Source organism: Colobus angolensis, unplaced genomic scaffold, assembly GCF_000951035.1.
Source record: "Colobus angolensis palliatus isolate OR3802 unplaced genomic scaffold, Cang.pa_1.0 Scaffold58, whole genome shotgun sequence".
Classification (NCBI taxonomy): domain Eukaryota; kingdom Metazoa; phylum Chordata; class Mammalia; order Primates; family Cercopithecidae; genus Colobus; species Colobus angolensis.
Genome location: NW_012119376.1, coordinates 6338030 through 6357776, shown reverse-complemented (window position 1 = coordinate 6357776; position 19747 = coordinate 6338030). Strand labels below are relative to the sequence as shown.

The 19747-nt window shown below is 40.3% G+C and overlaps 1 protein-coding gene across 1 annotated transcript in view; it reads left to right on the top strand.

The window, feature by feature from the left end:
* ECT2L (epithelial cell transforming 2 like) overlaps positions 1–19386 on the top strand; it is a 107531-nt gene extending 88145 nt beyond the window's left edge. Inside the window, exons 15-20 of the mRNA XM_011962176.1 lie at positions 2121–2194; positions 2289–2445; positions 3777–3842; positions 5848–5936; positions 17693–17865; positions 19259–19386. Coding sequence (XP_011817566.1) covers positions 2121–2194; positions 2289–2445; positions 3777–3842; positions 5848–5936; positions 17693–17865; positions 19259–19386 — 687 coding nt within the window. The remainder of the gene's footprint in view (positions 1–2120; positions 2195–2288; positions 2446–3776; positions 3843–5847; positions 5937–17692; positions 17866–19258) is intronic.
* The last annotated feature ends 361 nt before the right edge of the window (positions 19387–19747 follow it).

Sequence of the window (19747 nt, the reverse complement as noted above, 5' to 3'; positions counted from 1 at the left end):
TCTGCCATTATTTAATCTGAGCAGGAATATCCAATTCCCTTCTGTATCACCTGCTGCTCTTGTGGGGATACCTTCTGATGGGAATAAAATCCCTCTTTTTTCCCTCCTCGTCTGGTATCGAAAGCCTAGAAAAGGCTACCTTGTCACATGGCAGCACACTTCTGCCAGAGTCCACTGTGACCACTCATCTTCACTGAGGCCTGTAGGAAAGGCCTCTGGAGGGCTCCTGCCCTTGACAGCTTCCTTTGTAGTATTCCTTCCACCCTACCTAGGGAGTCTAGTCACTGCTGGATAACTTGATGATTCAACAGTTACATAAATAAGGTAGTTTCATAGGACTGACCGTGGAGACAAGAATTGGAGCAAAGCATCACATGGTATCAGGAACACACTGGTACCTAAATTTTTTTAGCTATAGATAATGATGCCTATTTCACTAGCACAGTGTGTGCATACAAATAAGTACTTAGCTTAAATGTTAGCTATTTAGTTGTGGGGTTTGAGACAGGGTCTCCCTCTGTCACCTAGGCTGGAGTGCAGTGGCATGATCACAGCTCACTGCAGCCTCGACTTCCCCAGACTCAGGTGATCCTCCCACCTCAGCCTCCCAAGTATCTAGGACTACAGGCATGTGCCACCACACCTGGCTAATTTTTTTTGTATTTTTTTGTAGAGACCAGGTTTCACCATGTTGCCCAGGCTGGTCTTAAACTCCTGGGCTCAAGCAATCTGCCCAACTCTGCCTCCCAAAGTGCTGGGATTACAGGTGTGAGCCACCATGCCAGCCAATGTTAGCTATTAATATGATTGAAATTCATAAATATTTCACTTGGTCTTAGCCGAAAGTCCGAGAATGAAATCGTGAATATTTGATTTCTAGAAGTTAGCATTGCCAACATCTTTTAGGCATGGAAAAGGAAGTAACCTCACAGGTGCTTTAATAGTGATAAATGAATACATTTTAAAACACATAAGGTGGGCAGGTGGCTCACACCTGTAATCCCAGCACTTTGAGAGGCCTAGGCAGGCGGATCACCTGAGGTCAGGAGTTCGAGACCAGCCTGGCCAACATGGCAAAACCCCGTCTCTACTAGAAATACAAAAATTAGCTGGGCATGGTGGCGGGCACCCGTAATCCCAGCTACTTGGGAGGCTGAGGCAGGAGAATCGCTTGAACCTGGGAGGCAGAGGTTGCAGTGAGCTGAGATTATGCCACTCTACTCCAGCCTGGGTGACAGAGCGAGAGACTCTGTCTCAAAAAAAAAAAAAACCAAAAACAAAAAAACAGATGTGAAGTACAGTGGAACACCTGTATAATAAACATTACTATGGAAAACATAATTAACAGAAGCATTAAAGGTGAATACCATTAATAGTCAAGATCTTACTACACTGAAATAACATTTACTGTGTGACGGCCACTTTATGGATAGGATTGTTTTTTCTCCACACCACAAGCATTAGAGATGATATCTATGTTACAGACGAGAAAACTGAGGCTCAGAAAAGTTAAGTAATTTGATAAGGTTATATATTCGATTTATTCTCATTCAAATCCAGGCCCACCTGGTTGCAAAGTACATTCTTATTTGTCTATACTGATTAAGTTCAATGAATAGGGTCAGGTCTATGTATAATTAAAACACATTTTTTTTTTTTTTTGAGATGGAGTCTTGCTCTGTCTCCCAGGCTGGAGTGCAGTGGCACGATCTCGGCTCACTGCAAGCTCCGCCTCCCAGGTTCACGCCATTCTCCTGCCTCAGCCTCCCGAGTCGCGGGGACTACAGGCGCCTGCCACCACGCCCGACTAATTTCTTGTATTTTTAGTAGAGACAGAGTTTCACCATGTTAGCCAGGTTGGTTTCAATCTCCTGACCTCACGATCCGCCTGCCTCGGCCTCCCAAAGTGCTGGGACTACAGGCATTACAGCCACAGCGCCCGGCTGACACACATTCTTAGCATATTAGGAAGACACCAATGGCACTACTAATAGTCTAATTGGTTAGACATCGATGTTGCCCTTTTGCTTCAGGCATTCCATAGATCACGCTTGCTCAGTGGAACAGTGGACTTTACAACTATCTCATAAAGTTTTGACAAAATAATCCTCACCTTTTAGTGCAGAGAAATGATACCAGCATTCCGAACTTTCCTGAAGAGGCATGATAAGACCATTGTTACCAAAATGCTGAGGTATGTTCTGAGGGAGAGCACAGCAGGGACCCCCGCAGAGAGGGCATTCCTGGGCCTTCAGAGACCAGAGTTCCCTTCTCTATGCCTCATACAGCCTGCCGGAGCTGCTGTTGTACCCATCCCGAAGATTTGAAGAATACCTTAATCTTCTCTACGCTGTCAGGCTTCATACCCCTGCAGAGAATGTTGACCGTGGGGACTTGACCACTGCAATTGACCAAATCAAAAAATATAAAGGTTATATAGATCAGGTTGGTTGCTGATAAGAATCTGCGTCCTTTAAACATGTTACAATGCCTTTGTGATACTCCCACTCAAAGATCCTGAGACACGTTATCTTCTTGTGGGGTTCTTTGCTTTAAAGTCTTTCATCCTTTTAATGCTAAATCAACAGTGTGTTCAGTGATTTCCAACACTAAGGGCATCTATTCTATGCCAAGCAACATGAGACAATGTTTTCAGATATTTGTACAAATACAATAAAATTTTTATGAAAGTTTGAAGAATAAAGTATTTGGACTGATTTTTTACACAACTCAAAGGCAAAAAAAAAAAAAAAAAAGTAAAATCCTTTGTTTCTGAAAGTACTTTTTGTTTTGTTTGTTTGAGATGGAGTCTCGCTCTGTCGCCCAGGCTGGAGTGCAGTGGTGCGATCTTGGCTCACTGCAAGCTCCTCCTCGCGGGTTCAGGCCATTCTCCTCCCTCAACCTCCGCAGTAGCTGGGACTACAGGCGCTCGCCACCACACCTGGCTAATTTTTTGTATTTTTGGTAGAGACCAGGTTTCACCGTGTTAGCCAGGATGGTTTCAGTCTCCTGACCTTGTGATCCGCCCGCCTTGGCCTCTCAAAGTGCTGGGATTACAGGCGTGAGCCACCGCGCCCGGCCTCTGAAAGTACTTTCAATGCATTAATTAACTTTCCTGCCTCAGTGAGCACAATGGTCATAATTATTATCTGAAGAGTAAGTAAGCACCTTGGAGTACAGTACTATCATTCTGAAAATATTACTGTATTGTGCATACTGTAAATAGGCATCTGGGCTGAATGTAAACTGCTAACATATTTTTCCATGAAGATACTTTTTTGCATCCAATTTTGTCAGTTGCCTTTGTTTTAAAACATTGGGTACAGAGAATTGAATTTTTTTTTTTTTTTTTAGACAGAGTCTGGGTCTGTCACCAAGGCTTGAGTGTAGTCGTGTGATCTCGGCTCACTGCAACCTCTGCCTCCCTGGTTCAAGCAATCCTCCTACCTCAGCCTCCTGAGTAGCTGGGACCACAGGCAGGCGCCACCATGCTTGTCTAACTTTTTTTTTTTTTTTTTGTAGAGATGGGGTTTCACCATGTTGTCCAGGCTGGTCTTGAACTCCTGAGCTCAAGCCATCTGCCCATCTCAGCCTCCCAAAGTGCTGGGATTACAGATGTGAGCCACTGCACCCAGCCCAGAAATTGGAAACTTTCTATTATAACATATGAAAATACCAAGTCCTGTATCAAGTGCCATAAAATATTTTAATCTATTTCTTTTATGAATAAAAATGTCACAATTTTAGTTTGCCTAAAAGTACTTTTTTTTCCCTAGATGAAGCAAAACATCAATATGAAGGATCATCTGTCAGATATACAGAGAATCATCTGGGGATGCCCTGTACGTATTCTTAGGAACTTGCTGTATCTCATGCTCATGAATACAACCTCCAATCATTGGCAAAAGGAGACCTACAGACCCCAAGGCAGCTACTATTTGTGGAATACCTGCTACGTGCCAGGCACTGCCACGCCCTCCCATTTCACATCTTTGTTATCTGCAAGGTTGCTCTATAAGAAAGGGCACAAGTGAGCTTGCCCCTATCCCATAACTTTTCGATAGTCTTTGTTCCTTTATTGGTATTACTGTGATCATGATGCCCTTTGAGGAAAGGGGCCATGTGTTCTACTTGTTTTCTTTTTTTTTTGAGATGGAGTCTCGCACTGTCGCCCAGGCTGGAGTGCAGTGGTGCAATCTCAGCTCACTGCAAGCTCCACCTCCCAGGTTCACACCATTCTCCTTCCTCAACCTCCCAAGTAGCTGGGACTACAGGAGTCCACCACCACGCCTGGCTAATTTTTTGTATTTTTAGTAGAGATGGGGTTTCACCATGTTAGCTAGGATAGTCTCGATCTCCTGACCTCGTGATCTGCCTGCCTCGGCCTCCCAAAGTGCTGGGATTGCAGGCGTGAGCCACCATGCCTGGCCGTGTTCTACTTGTTTTCTATCTCCCTGAATATGGTACCTGGTGCAGGATTCTGCACCCTGATGGTATCTGAAAAAGCTTTAGAAGGCCTCTGTTAGCAACCTGTTAACCTATAGAATATCATCTGGCCCCACGCTCCCTTATCTCTTACAGTTTCCCCAACTTCTTTATAATTATACCACACAGATCTACTCATGATTCTCTAATGTTAACTTCTCTTCACACATTTGTGCTTTGCACATACTCTTTCTTTTCTGAAATTGCTTTTCTTTCCTATTTCACTGGATAAACTCCTATTCATTCTAACTAGTTCAATCATCATCTCCTTTGCAAAGTTTCCCCCAGCATTTCCAGCTTTAAGTGGCTTCTTCCTAGGGATTTTGCATCCCGAATATCCCTGATAACATTTTACTGCAATCCTTTGTTCATGAAATTGGGAGCTCCATCATGTGTGAGCTCTGATTTACTTGCCTTCTCATGTCTGGCACATAGGAGGAGCTCAGGATGTGAGTTATGTTGAATTAAAGTATCAACTGATTAGAAATGTTATTTTTATTTAGTCAAATTGGGGAAGCAAGATGAAGTTGTTTTGTCATAATTTGGGGCTGCACATTTTGTAGGAAAAGATAATTGAGGTTGATTGGATTGCAAAGATCCAAATTCTTGAAACTCACAGAGTCTACGAAACTCTCTCTGGATCACTCTTCACACCAAGAGCTCATCCTCATGACTAGATCAATATAAAGGCTTGACTTCTTATTCCGTACCAATTCATTCACTTCTTTTTCTTTCTTTTTTTTTTTTTGAGATGGAGACTCACTCTGTCACCCAGGTTGGAGCACAGTGGTATGATCTCGGCTCACGGCAACCTCTGCCTCCAGGGTTCAAGCAATTCTCCTGCCTCAGCCTCTCAAGTTGCTAGGACTACCGGCATGCACCACCACGCCCAGCTAATTTTTTTGTATTTTTAGTAGAGACGGGATTTCACTATGTTGGCCAGGCTGGTCTCCAACATCTGACCTCAGGTGATCCACCCGCCTCGGCCTTCCAAAGTGCTGGTATTACAGGCGTGAGCCACCTTGCCCAGCCCACTTCTCTATCTGAATAGCTCCCTTCTTATCCCCCAACCCCCAATTTTGTTTTTGATATTAGGAAAGCACTTACAAATAAAACTATAATTTCAGTAGTTTTAAAACTTTGACAAAAATTACTTTTTTTCCCTCAAATATAGTTTTATTTGTCAATACTGTGGTCTTTCTAAGAAAATCTGTTTCATAAACAGTGAAAACATTCACTTTTTCATGCTTGAACTGTGTTTTAGTTAACATTTGCATATTCTGGGATATAAAATGGTTTGCAGTAGTAAGTTTTTTTATTTAAAAAATTTATATGTGCTTCTATTTTGTTTTTGATTTATAGACTCTGTCAGAAGTAAACAGATATCTAATTAGGGTACAAGATGTAGCCCAACTTCATTGCTGTGATGAAGAAATAAGTTTCTCTTTAAGGTAAACAATAGTTAACTATCCTAAGGCTGTGGACACCTTCCAAGCAGGTGACTGTCTTACTCATCCTGTAGCTCCAGCATTCAGTACAATGTCTGACACAGTAGGTTTGAAATGAATCTGCACATTAGACTGAAAAGTTACAGACAACTTCCTCTGAGATAGTGTAGGGTATTTTATCACCATGTTCGCATTCCAGCCAGCTACTGGGTAGAATGGGAGAGGAAAACTGTCCCTGCCAGGACCACAAACTCCACATAAGCAGGCATTCTAAAGGTTGGTCATTTTTCTTTCTGTCTTTTTTTTTTTTTTTTTTTTTGAGATGGAGTCTCACTCACTGCCACCCAGGCTGGAGTGCAGTGGTGCAATCTCCACTCACTGCAACCTCCGTCTCCAAGCTATTCTCCTGCGTCAGCCTCCCTGAGATTACAGGCACCTGCTGCCATGCCCAGATAATTTTTGTATTTTTAGTAGAGACGGGGTTTCACCATGTTGGCCAGGTTGGTCTCAAACTCCTGATCTCCAGTGATCCACCTGCCTCGGCCTCCCAAAGTGCTGGGATTACAGGCATGAGCCTCTGCACCCGGCCACTTTTCTACTTAGCTAAGCTCTAAGTGTTGCAGGATTTTCACACCAATGATCTGCTCAAATGTAAGAAAGAGAGGACCAATTTATTATCCTCAGATAGTTATTGAGGTCAGTTTTTAACAAGACCTTACGCTATTCAGTTTGTACGATGCTCACAGTAACCTAAGAAAAAAAGATGGAAGGATGCTACTTTTTATAAATTAGTATCCCCTTTACTCCTTTAGAACAAGGATGGACAAAGTTTTCTGTAAAGGTTCACGTAGTACATATTTCATGTAGCAAAGATTTTGCTGGCCAAATGATATCTGTTGGCAACTACCCAAATTTGCTATTGTAAAACAAAATCAGCTCTATCAATGAGGCAACACATAACAAGTGATACACTATTGATAAACCGTACAAGATATAAATGAACAAACATGACTATGTTCCAATTAAACTTCATTTACAAAAACAATTGTGGGCCATAGTGTGGTGATCTCTGCTTTAGAAAACTGTTCATCAAACTATGAATAAAATACTAGAAATAAAATAAATAACAAAATAATTAATAGAATAAAATAAAATTCTATTCTCATTCTTCCTTTCTGTATGTAAGTTTGATTTTCAGTATTAATGACAAAGAGTGACTCAGCAAACAGCAACCAAAGGGACAGGAATTAACTCCTTTAATTTGTTCAACTCCAATAAGCGTAATAAAAATTGATTTGTTATTTCAATGAATATTTCAACAAATGTTCCTCAACAGCACAGGGTAGCAGGGTAGGTGGAAGAAATCAGTCCCCTCACCTCCATCCTTACCTAGACTAGATCTTTTTTTTTTTTTTTTTTGAGACAGAGTCTCACTCTGTTGTCCAGGCTGGAATGCAATGGCTCGATCTTGGTTCACTGCAACCTCCATCTGCCAGGTTCAAGCAATTCGCCTGCCTCAGCCTCCCAAGTAGCTGGGACTACAGGCAAGCACCACCATGCCCAGCTCATTTTTTGTATTTTTAGTAGAGATGGGTTTTCACCATGCTGACCAGGCTGGTCTCGAACTCCTGACCACGTGATCCACCCACCTCGGCTTCCCAAAGTGCTGGGATTACAGGCGTGAGCCACCATGCCCGGCCTAGACTAGATCTTAAATGAAAATCAAATCACACAATATGTCACTTTTCTCATTGTCATGACATTTTTGTTTTCTTTGATCTGTTTTTTTTTTTTTTTTTTATGGCTTGTAGCAATAGAAAAGAGCTACAATGATGGAAAGAAACTACCTACCAAACCAGCAATTCTAAACACATTGCTTTGGTAGAAGACATTCTGTGATGATTCCAGTTTTTGATTATTAGATTATTCTACATTCATGTATTCTTTTCAAACACTCTTCCTTTCTTTACGTAAGTTTGATTTTCTACATCATTTTCCTTCTCTCTGCAGAACTTCTTTTAACATTTCTTAATGTTCTACTAAGGTCAATGAATTCTCTCAATTTATGTGTGTGTAAAAAATTTATTGTTTGAAGGAAATTTTGCTGGATACAGAATTTTAGGTTGGTTTTTCTTTTAACACTTTGCTTATTTCATTCCACACTCTTCTTACTTACATGGTTTCTGAAGAGAAGTTCAGTGTAATTTTTATCCTTGTACCTCTATAGGTAATATAAACCAACAATACAATTCGAAACCTCCCAACCGACTGAATGGACTCCTCCTCTCAGCCGAGGGGATTCCAAAGTAAACCTGAAAAACTAGTTCAGGCCACGATAGGAAGAGGGGATTGGATATGCCTCATTATACTCTCCTCCCTTAAGTATTCAGGCACAACTGACCCAACTTAACATTGAAACAGAGATCTTAAGACTGATAAAATGAACTCCTTGTAGAAATAAGATACCAAATTCCAACCCAGCTCTAGTATTGTATCACATGGCAGATAGCAGACCCTGAAATAAATCAGAGTATTTTACCTCAAAATATATTTCTTTGACATATTTTAAAATGGCCCTGCAAAGTAATCTCTTTTGGGAAAATCTCCTCTTTCCAGGTCTTTTCCTGATCCAGGAGAGATTCAGCTAAGAGTATGGTATCTTTTAAGGTCTGATAAGAGACATTTACCATCTATTCTCCCTGAATCCTGCTAGCTGGAGGCTTCATCTACATAATAAGAACACTGGTCTCCACAATCTCTTATCTAAAGCCAGACACTCCTTTCTACTGATTCCAGATCTTCAGATAATAACTCTTTCAACCAATTGCCAATCAACAAATCTTTTGAATCCCTCCATAACCTGGAAGCCCTTAATTTAAGTTGTCCCATCTTTCTGGATCAAACAAATGTATACCTTACATGCATTGATTGATGTTTGCCTGTAACTTCTGTCCCCCTAAAATGTATAAAATCAAGTTTTAACCCAACCGCCTTGGGTACATTTTCTCAGGACTTCTTGAGACTGTGACCCAGGCCCTGGTCACTCATATTTGGCTCAGAATAAATCTCTTTATTTTACAGAGTTTGACTCTTTGTTGACAGTAAGGCGGATTTTTGTTTTTGTATTCTCTGAAATGACAAAGATTTTCTCTTTTATTTTCTACATCTGAATGTCTTATGCCTACATGTAGTTTTTTGTTTGTTTGTTTGTTTTTGATATTTATCCTGTTTTATGTTCTCTGAGCTTCCTGGACCTATGGTTTGCTGTCAATTATTTTGTAAAATCTCCAGTCATTATTATTACTCCAGATATTTCTTCCATCTCTTTTTCTTCATCTGGTATTCCCATTATGCATATGATTTGCCTTTTGTAACTGTCCCTATGACTTGGATATTCTATTCTTTCCCCCTGGTGGTCCCTACCTGCTACCCCTACTTTGTCCCTGGTTTTTTTTCTCTCTGCTTTTCAGCTTGGTAAGCTTCTATTGACATATCTTCAAGCTCACTGATTCTTTCCTCAGCTGTGTCCAGTGTATTAATGACCACACCAAAGGCATTCATTTTTGTTATATTTATTTCTGGTATTACCTTTTCTTTCTTAGAGCTTTGGTCTCTCTTCTTACCTGTCTGTTCTTGCATGTTGTCTACTTTTTCCATTAAAGTCCTTCACATATTAATCATATTGAACTTTCTGCTGATAATTCCAGAATCTCTACTATATCTGAGTCTGGTTTTGATGCTTGCCCTGTCTCTTCAGTCTGTGTATTTTGCCCCTTAGTATCCCATATATATATATATATATGTATTTTTTTTTTTTTTTTTTGAAACAGAGTGTCACTCTGTCACCTAGGCTGGAGTGCAGTGGTGTAATCTAGGCTCACTGCAGCCTCTGCCTCCTGGGTTCCAGCGATTCTCCTGCCTCAGGCTCCTGGGTAGCTGGGATTACAGGCACGTGCCACCACGCCCAGCTAATTTTTGTATTTTTAGTAGAGACGGGGTTTCACCACATTGGCTAGGCTGGTCTTGAACTCCTGACCTTAGATAATCTGCCCACCTTGGCCTCCCAAAGTGCTAGGATTAAAGGATTGAGCCACCATGCCCAGCCAGAACCCCTTATAATTTTTTTGCTTAATACCAGACACGATGTATCAGGTAAAAGGAACTAAACAGGCCTTCAGTGTGAAGTTTTATGTTTATCTGGCTGGGAGTTAGGTCATATTTGCTGTTTGTTGTAGCTTGGCGTCAGAGGCTACAGTTTTCTCCCGTGTCCTTGTTTTTCTCTCCCTATCATCTTTGGGTTTCCCTAGAGATCCCTTCTTAAATAGGGTCTGAGCCTTGCAGTTATTTTAGCTGTAATCCCATTATCATACCAGAGTCCTACTGCTGCGGTAGTTAAGATGTCAGAGGAGGAAAAATATTCTACAGTTCTGTGATCAATTTTCAGTCTTTTAATGGGTCTGTTACTTCTGGATTGTGACCTTCACAAGTGCTTCTTAGTTTTTGGTTTTCGTTTTTTTTTTTTCACCTCTAACATGAGACAGTAAGGTTAGAAGTGGCTGGAATTGGGTATTTCCCTTCTCCCAGGTTGATTAGCCTCTGGTAAAGTCCCAGTTGGTTAGGTTCTAGTAGAAGTTTCCCTTGAGGTCAGGCCTTTGTTAAGAACAAAATACTCTGGGCATATTTCAAAATGGTACTTTTTTCCACCATGTAAGAATATTGTATATGTATTTATATAGATATATATTTATATATATTATATCTATCTATCTATCTATCTATTTGGGTTTTTTTTTGAGACAGGGTCTCTTTCACCCAGACTGGAATGCAGTGGCCTGAGCTCCAGTTCACCACAACCTCTGCCTCTCAGCCTCAAGGGATTCTTCCACCTCAGTCTCCTGAGTAACTGGGATTACGGGTGCACGCCACTACTGCACGCCACTACTGCTCGGCTCATTTTTGTATTTTTAGTAGAGACGGGGTTTTTACCATGTTGGCCAGGCTGGTCTTGAACTCCTGACCTCTAATGATCCACCTGCCTCAGCTTCCCAAAGTACTGAGATTACAGGCATGAGCCACCACACCCAGCCAGGAAAAGGAAATTTTTTATTAGCTCTTCATTGCAAGAATCTGGAAGGCTCCTGGAGGCAAAACTCACACCAGTGTGTGAGCCCAGAGTTATTAAATGCTAAAGCTAGTCTACACTCTATCTCTAGTAGTTAATCCAATATCCTTCAAGCATCCCTACTCCATACAGGCAATTTCTGTTTCTGATAAGCTTTGATTCTCTGTAGCAGCCTATCATTCCAGCTTTTGGGGTGATAACTTCAATTTTATAATGGATCAGAGAAAAGCTGTTGATTCTGAGTTCTTCAGCTACTTTTTGTTGTTGTTGTGAGGACAGAATTGGCAACTTCCAAGCTCTTTTTTTTAAAATTATTATTATTATTTTTTGAGACGAAGTCTAGCTCTGTTGCCAGGCTGGAGTGCAGTGGCACAATCTCAGCTCACTTCAACCTCTGCCTCCCAGGTTCAAGCAATTCTCCTGTCTCAGCTTCCCATGTAGCTGGGAGTACAGGCGCGTGCCACCACAACCAGCTAATTTTTGTATTTTTAGTAGAGATGGGGTTTCACCATGTTGGCCAAGATGGTCTTAATCTCTTGACTTTGTGATCTGCCCTCCTCAGCCGCCCAAAATGCTGGGATTACAGGCGTGAGCTACCACACCTGGCCTGCAACTTCCAAGCTCTTTACATGTGGACTGGAAGCTGGAGGTCTAGTTATTACAAATTAGATTTCAGTCTTCAGTACTTGGACAACAAATAAGAATACTTTGAAGATTTAGGATAATCCAAGATCATTTTACGCTCTAATTGTGAGGTACATTTATATTTAAATAGGTACTGCTCTAAGCTATGAGGTATGAAGTATGAAAAATTTACCAGGCCCAGAGAGACATGAGTATGGAACTTCAGTCACACCTCCCCATCCATGCTTGCCTGGGGGCAATTGTTCCTAGGCTGCCTCACCCATTATCTTCACATTACTGGAAATCATAGACAAAGAACAATTATAGTCAATCAATAGTTTGTGCTATTTTAGTGTAAAATCTTGATAAACAACTCTGGAACTGCCTCTTCTTTTTCTTTAAAAATCCACTTGTAAATGCTACTAACTGGGGTGTATATTCCTGGTAACTGAATCTGTGCTCCAGGGTTGCAGTCCCCAAGCTTAGCCCAAATAAACTCTACTTATATTGATTTTGCCTCAGCTTCTTCCTTTTAGGTCAATGACACTGTCTCAGTGATGACATTTATATTATTTGCTAATAAATTTAAATGTAATTTCAAATTAATATTTGAAATTGGCTGGGTGTGGTGGCTCATTCCTGTAATCCCAGCACTTTGGAAGGCTGAGGTGGGAGGATCACTTGAGGTCAGGAGTTCTAGACCAGCCTAGGCAACATAGTGAGACCCCTGTCTCTACGGGGGAAAAAAAAAGTTTTGAAATTAGGTAAATGCAAACAGGCTCATATTCCAAAAGATATCACACAATACTTAGCCTGCAACCTTGTTTTCTGTCATTTTAGAAAATCACATAAAACCCAAGGAATGCCATCCCCATGATTTCTACCAGGAATTTTTACTTAGAGGAAATATACTCTGCTTGTATTTATACATACAGTACCAACTCATATAAGGCTTTACTCTTTACCATATGTTAACTTCTCTCATTTGATAGATTTAATTACAATTACCTGATGAGGCAGGTAGGACAGGAACCATGTTATGGGTGGGCAATCTGGCTTAAGTTGCCTGAAGTCACAGAATAAGTGCTGGTCTTGGAATTTAGAACCAGGTCTCTCGGTGCACAGGCAATGCTGTTTCCAGTGATTAGACCAGAAGGCAGAAAGGTAAACCAAGTCTTCCTTATAATAATCTTACTAACATAGTAACAATTACTAAACAAATACATATTTTTCTTTTTCTGAGTCTCCTTCTGTTGCCCAGGCTGGAGTGCAGTAGTGTGATCTCCTCCCAGGTTCTTTCTACCTCCCAGGTTCAAGTGATTCTCGTGCCTCAGCCTCCCAAAATAGCTTGAAGTACAGGGGCGTGCCATCACGCCCAGCTAATTTTTTTTGTATTTTTAGTAGAGATGGGGTTTCACCATGTTGGCCAGGCTCATTTTGTACTCCTGGCCTCAAGTAATCCACCCATCTTGGCCATGTGTGAGCCACTGCACCTGGCCACAAATAACAAACAATTAACTATGACACAGAAGGAACGAGTAAGTGTTTGCATTCTAAATGAAATTTAAAATAGAAATGAAGTCATACAGTCATTTTAAGAGCTGGGAAATTCAGAGGGCAATTTGTTCCTCTGGGGACATGGACCATTATTTTGGGTATGTTAAACTTTTAGAATATATTTTGTACCTTGGAACTTCTGTATTATTGTTTTTATCATAAACACCGATTTCCATGTCTGTGATTTTAAACTTGCTGATTTTTTTTTTTTCCTCTTAATGAGATGGGGTCTTGCCATGCTGTCCAGGCTGGTCTTGAATTCCTGGGCTCAGATGATCCTCCCAACTTGGCCTCCCAAAGTGCTGGGATTACAGGCGGGAGCCACTGCACGTGGCCAAAGCTTGCTGATTTTTAAGCATGCTTTTTTTCTTCCAACGGAGTCTTACCAAAGGTACAAAAGTGGTGCAGGACTGGTGAATAGAGGCCTGGCCTTGTTCATCAAATAGAGCCATCCACTTCCCAGGCCGATTTTCCTTGGGGAAATATCCTATTATACTGCCAAAAAGGCATACTGTAAACTTTCCTCTTAGCTTCCCTCAAAGGGATCTACAGTCATTTAGCAGATAACTATGTGTTAGAGAAAATGTACCCAGCTTCTCAAGGGTACTAGACTTTGGTCCAGAATTGACTCATTCTGGGGACCCCCAATGCCACTGTGATCCACCAGGCTGGGTGATAAACAGTTTCGACTCAGGTCAGCTCACAGTGGAGCTGATGACCTGCTGTTGTCCATGTACCAAAACTCTCTTTTTGAGAGAGTTTCACTCTTGTTGCCCAGGCTGGAGTGCAATGGCATGATCTCGGCTCACTGCAACCTCCGTCTCCTGGGTTCAAGCGATTCTCCTGCCTCAGCTTCCCAAGTAGCTGGGATTATCTGTAGGCTCCACACCCATGGGTTCAACTGAGGATGGAAAACATTAAAAAATAAATACAATTAAAACAAATAAAAACCTTATACAGTGTAAGTATTCACATAGTGTTTACATTGTATTAGATAAATGATTTAGAGAATATGCAGATTATGTGCAAATACCAAGCATCCTCAGATTTTGGTATTCGCAGGAGGTCCTGGAACACATTCCCCATGGATATCAAGGGATGACTGTATTTGCTTTTGCATATTTAGAGAACTGTTAAATTTTTAGAGTTTTTGGTGTTTGGTCTGTGGATAAACATTGTTGGAGATCTTGAGGGGCTTAATTTAGTAAATGGCTTTTGAAAAGTTTTTCTAGATAAAAATCGTATATAAAATAGCCCTCTCAGAATCAGATTGAAATAATAACCTCTTTGTGTGTTTCTTTCCCTCATTCATGTCCTCGGGTTACAAAAGGCTCAATTCTAAGCTCAAGTTAGTATGGCTGCTCCATCCCCTCCCTGGGCCAACCATCCACCTGGTCCAAGTGGGCCACAAAACTGGAATTCTCTTTCATTCACCTCTAATATCAGTGATCCCTTCCAAAGGAAAAAACTGAACATCAATTTACCAAAGCAAGTACCTCTTTGAATGCTACTTCTTCAAAGCACTCTGTTGGCATATTTCCTGATATTTGGATACAGCAGTTTTATTACAGATTTGAACAGTTTTCTAAACTTCTATGATAGGAGACATAATTGTTCTTATGGATATGGTAAAAAAAAATATTGCTCCCCCTCTCCCCTAAAAAAGTAAGACCACGGTAGAATTCTTTCGCCTATTCAAAATGGCTACTCACCACATACTGCCCATCACACAGACTTCAAATGCACCCCCTGCCTTTCTTGCTTCCTCTTTCCCTCATCCTTAGTTCTATTCATTCCTTTATTCTCAGACTAACCTATTGACTTGATCTAGAAATATTTTTTGCAAGATATCAGTAAATGTGAAGCACCCCACTCTTCCAAGCCTAAATCATAATCAAAGACAGGAAGAAAATGTTTGAAAGAAAGAGCTAGCTCTAGTGGCTGGGTGACCACTGTTTCCATTGGTCCACACACCTAAAACAACTCCTACTTCCTAACACTGTCCAAGTAGCTGAACCTGAAACACGGTACTCTTGGACATTTTTTAACTACCTGATCAAGTCCTTTGCCCAGTTCTTAGGCATAGCTGTAACTAACAAATGACTGAAGTGCCTTACTACCTAAAGTGTGTCCCACAGTTCTGTGGACTCAGCATCACCAGGGAGCTTGTCAATAATGCAGAATTCTCAGGCCACCCCAGCTCTAGTCAATCAGAATTTGCATTTTAACAAAATCACCAGGTAAATCAGAAGCAAATTAAAGCCATTACCGTATAGTTTTAAATATGAATTATAGCAGCTCTTATGAAGAACAACCTGGAGGTATTTGATAAAAATTTACACAGCAGTCCCCCCTTATCCATGAAAATACCTTTCAAGACCCCCAGTAGATGGCTGAAACCTCAGAGTACTGAGCCCTATAATATCACATTTTTTGCTATACATTCATACTTACGATAAAGTTTAAAGATTAGGTACCATAAGAGATTACTTGATAAAATAGAACAATTATAATGACATAAAGTAATAGAAGTTATGTAAAGGTTTATCTGTGGAAAGGGAAACCATAAATAAGGGGGGACTCCGTGTAGCCTTTGACCAACCCACCCTACTCTCAGGAATTGTATCTGACAGAACAAATATTAGGACTTTGTTTCTATGTAAGAAATCTGTTCATTGCAACATTCACAGTGGCAATGGAGAAAAAAAATGAAGTAAGAGAGAGAGGGAAAAAAGGAGGGGACCCAAGCCTCTAAACAAAGCAAATGTCCATCAAAGTAGAACACCCATCAATAGGGGAAGAGTTGAATAAATGATGTTGTACCCACACCATGAAGTACTGGTTAGCCATTAAAAGGAAGGAATAAAAGTCCTATCCATTAACTTGAAGTGATTTCCATTGCTGAGTGAGAAAAGCAAGAAAAGAGTAGGGAAAATCTTAGCATTTTTGTAAGATAACCTTTCCTGTACATAGATGTGTGTGTGTGTGTTTACCTGGGCAAGTACAAAAGAGTGGAAATGTACTAGGTTGATAACTTGGGTGATCTGAGTGAAGACGGGTGAGGTCGTGCTATGTGGAAAAGTGGAGGGGGAAAGAGGTACGCTAAATAAAAGCCAATAGCAGGGATTGATGTCACTTAAGCATTTTGTAACACTTTATGTTCTAAACTGACAATTTAAAAATCAAACAAAAATGGTTGAAGATGAAAAATAAGAGACCCGAACAAGCATAAACATATGAGACTCTTCATTAGAGTAACTTCCTGAGGGTTCCTTGATGCTTCTGACAGGAAAACAATTATCCTCTTAGTTTGCTTCACTTAGCCACCCCTGGTGGGGGGGAGTTGGAAGGTGGGGTGGGTTTCCCCAAGCTCCTCCCAGGCTATCACCACTCACTCCCACAGGATAACCCACACTAGAGCAGAGTGAGGCCTGCCAACACAGCAGTCTCGCTCCAATGACAGAAAAGCAGAGGATAACAGATGGGAGGTTGAGGACAACAAATTTTACTCCTTGATAAATATGCCTACAGGTGACCATGGTAGCAACCTCAGCAAAAACAAAGAACTATTTAATTTTTACCTTTCAAACTGATGAACTATATTATCTACTACTTTCCAATCAAAAGTAAAAATTTCTGTTTTTACTTCTACATAGTGGTTAAATGTTTTCTTCTCCTATTAATACACCTCGTGCCAAATCAGTTCTTGTGTTTCTCTCTACCCCAACCTGTTATCCTTTTTTTTTTTTTTTTTTAAGAGACGGAGTCTCACTCTGTCACCCAGGCTGGAGTGCAGTAGTGCAATCTTAGCTCACTCCAATCTCCGACTCCCGGGTTCAAGTGATTCTCTTGCCTCAGCCTCCCAAGTAGCTGGGACTACATGTGCGCACCACCATGCCTGGCTAATTTTTGTATTTTTAGTAGAGATGTGGTTTCACTATGTTGGCCAGGCTGGTATTGGAACTCCTGACCTAGTAATCAGCCTGCCTTGGCCTCCCAAAGTGCTAGGATTACAGGTGTGAGCCGCTGCGCCAGGCCTTGTTATCCTTAAAGGTGAAACAAAACAAAGACTTATTTTCTTCAGATTGCCCAAATACATCAAAATACCGACACTGACAAAAATTTACCAACACAGATATAACATAATTCATTTCACAAAGAAGGGAAAGTCAGTGTTTCTTTTCCCACATGGATTATCAAATACTTATCCCATGGACAAACTCAAAGCACTCCACCAGGAGCCCTGAGGGCCCACAGTACTGACCTGACCTCAGAGACACAAGAGGGGCGAATCACATCAGGAGGAATATTATACTGAGAACTTCAACCAGCCATTCAAAATGTCAGTAGTGGGGTAAAAACCTTGACTAGTGACTTATCAATTTCAAGATGGTTAACTATGTAACAAAGCACGTATGTTATGTATTAAAACTGCACCTTCTCCATTTTAACACAGGCTCTATGAACACATCCATGATCTCAGCCTTTTCCTCTTCAATGATGCACTGCTTGTTTCTAGTCGGGGCACATCTCATACTCCATTTGAGAGGACTTCAAAAACAACCTACCAGTTCATTACATCAGTGGTCCTTCATCGGTTACTCATAGAAAATATTCCAGATTCCAAGTGTATGTATTTTTTTTCCTTCCAAGAGACAGATACCTTCAAAAAGCTATATAATGTAAAGCTCTTTAATAGAATAGTAGAAAAAGGACTGGAATTATAATTTATCAGGTTGCAAATAATTCCCCCAATATTGTAATTTCATTAAACAATGTAAACTTTTGTCTACCTCTGAAATAGTTAAAGACAGGACTTCTGGCATTCAGACATGAACCTTAGATGTTAGGAAAACAGCTTTCAAAAATCACAGAGAGAGGCAATGCCCCATATTACCATGAGTTCTTTGAAGCAGTGAAATGAGAGCTGGAGCTCTCAAACATTATTCTACACTGTCTGAAGATGCTACAGTCTTAAAGCATATTTTAAATTTTTATCTATTACTTACCCATTCTACTAGGACTAAGTGATTATTACATATTTGACATAACCTTTTCTTCCCTAAGTCTGCATCTAAGCTGGGAGCTGTTCAATAAAGGAATCCACAGATATGCAAAGGATGCTTGGTAAACTAAACACTTCACTCACAATAATTCCAATAGAAATATCATTTTGTCACGAAAACGAAATCCTACTTAAACCCACTGTACCTATTTTTATTAGTTATTATCCTATACTTTACCTCCCAAGGTTAAAAGGATCTTTATCTTATTCCTGTATCTGTTAGGCCAGACAATCTGAATGTAACATCTCTCATTCCAATGTTTTTCACTGCATGTAAAGACAGGACTTAAGGTTAAAGTTGGAACCCAAGACCCTACTACTTACAGAAGTACCAAACTAAACAAAAGGCCTATTTCCCAATGGCTTCAGCCCCATTCTAAATCTGAGCCTGAGAAAAAATGAGTATTTCCACCCAGAATACAAACTCAGGTTAAAAAGGCTTAGTTACCTATCAATACTGGGTATGGTTAGTGTATGAAACATGTCTCTGTTCCCTTCCCACCGTGACAATCAGCTGTGACCTACGTCAAAACATTGTTAAGTGACCTAATAGATAGTGGGCATTCAGCTAAGTAGCTGGCTTGATTCTGTCATTGGCTCTCATACTGAGGTCATCCAGGTCTAGTTCTTAGCATCTTTATTTATAATAACTATCAGTAAAGACTGTTACTGATTCCAGTTCCTTCTGCAGTGATTGAGACAAGGAATTAAAAAACATTACATCATCTATCCTTTAGTCTTTAAAATAATTGTAATTACAATAACTGTAATATAGACATTATTTTACTCTGCATTTGAATTATTTAGTAATTTTAGGAAGTTATATTCTACACTGGATATGTATTTCTTTTTAGGTTTTAAAATTCTTAAAGATGATGACTTTTGAGTATTAACATTTTTTCTCATTTTGATTGCTACCTGCAAGGATTAATTAGTATACCTCAAATGCTTTTACAGATGTCAAGAATGCATTTATTCTTCAAGGTCCAAAATATAAATGGATTTGTGCTACAGAAGTAGAGGATGAGAAGTTCCTATGGCTGTCAGTACTTAGAAATGCAATCAAAAGCAGTATGGAGAAGTGAGGCCAAACTTGAAAACTTCAAGGGTGCCAATTCTCCCCAGCAAAGACAGACAACATGTATTTTCTGTTCCAAAATATCCAGTAAGAAACAGAGTAACTGTCATGGATGATGAGATAAACTAAGATGACCCACAGGATCTTTCCAACTTTTAAACTTTATCATTTGTGCTCACTTATGTAGAATGTGTAAGTACATTTTGAGTTCAAAATTTTCAATTACTTCTTTTGGTAGCTATATTTCATGGATAATATTATTTGGAGTAATGTGATGTGATGAAACCTAAGACAGAGCAAGCACATTGTGTAAAGCTTTGTTTTATGATCTAATGAAAAAAGCAGAATGAAAGTTTTCTTAAGTGATC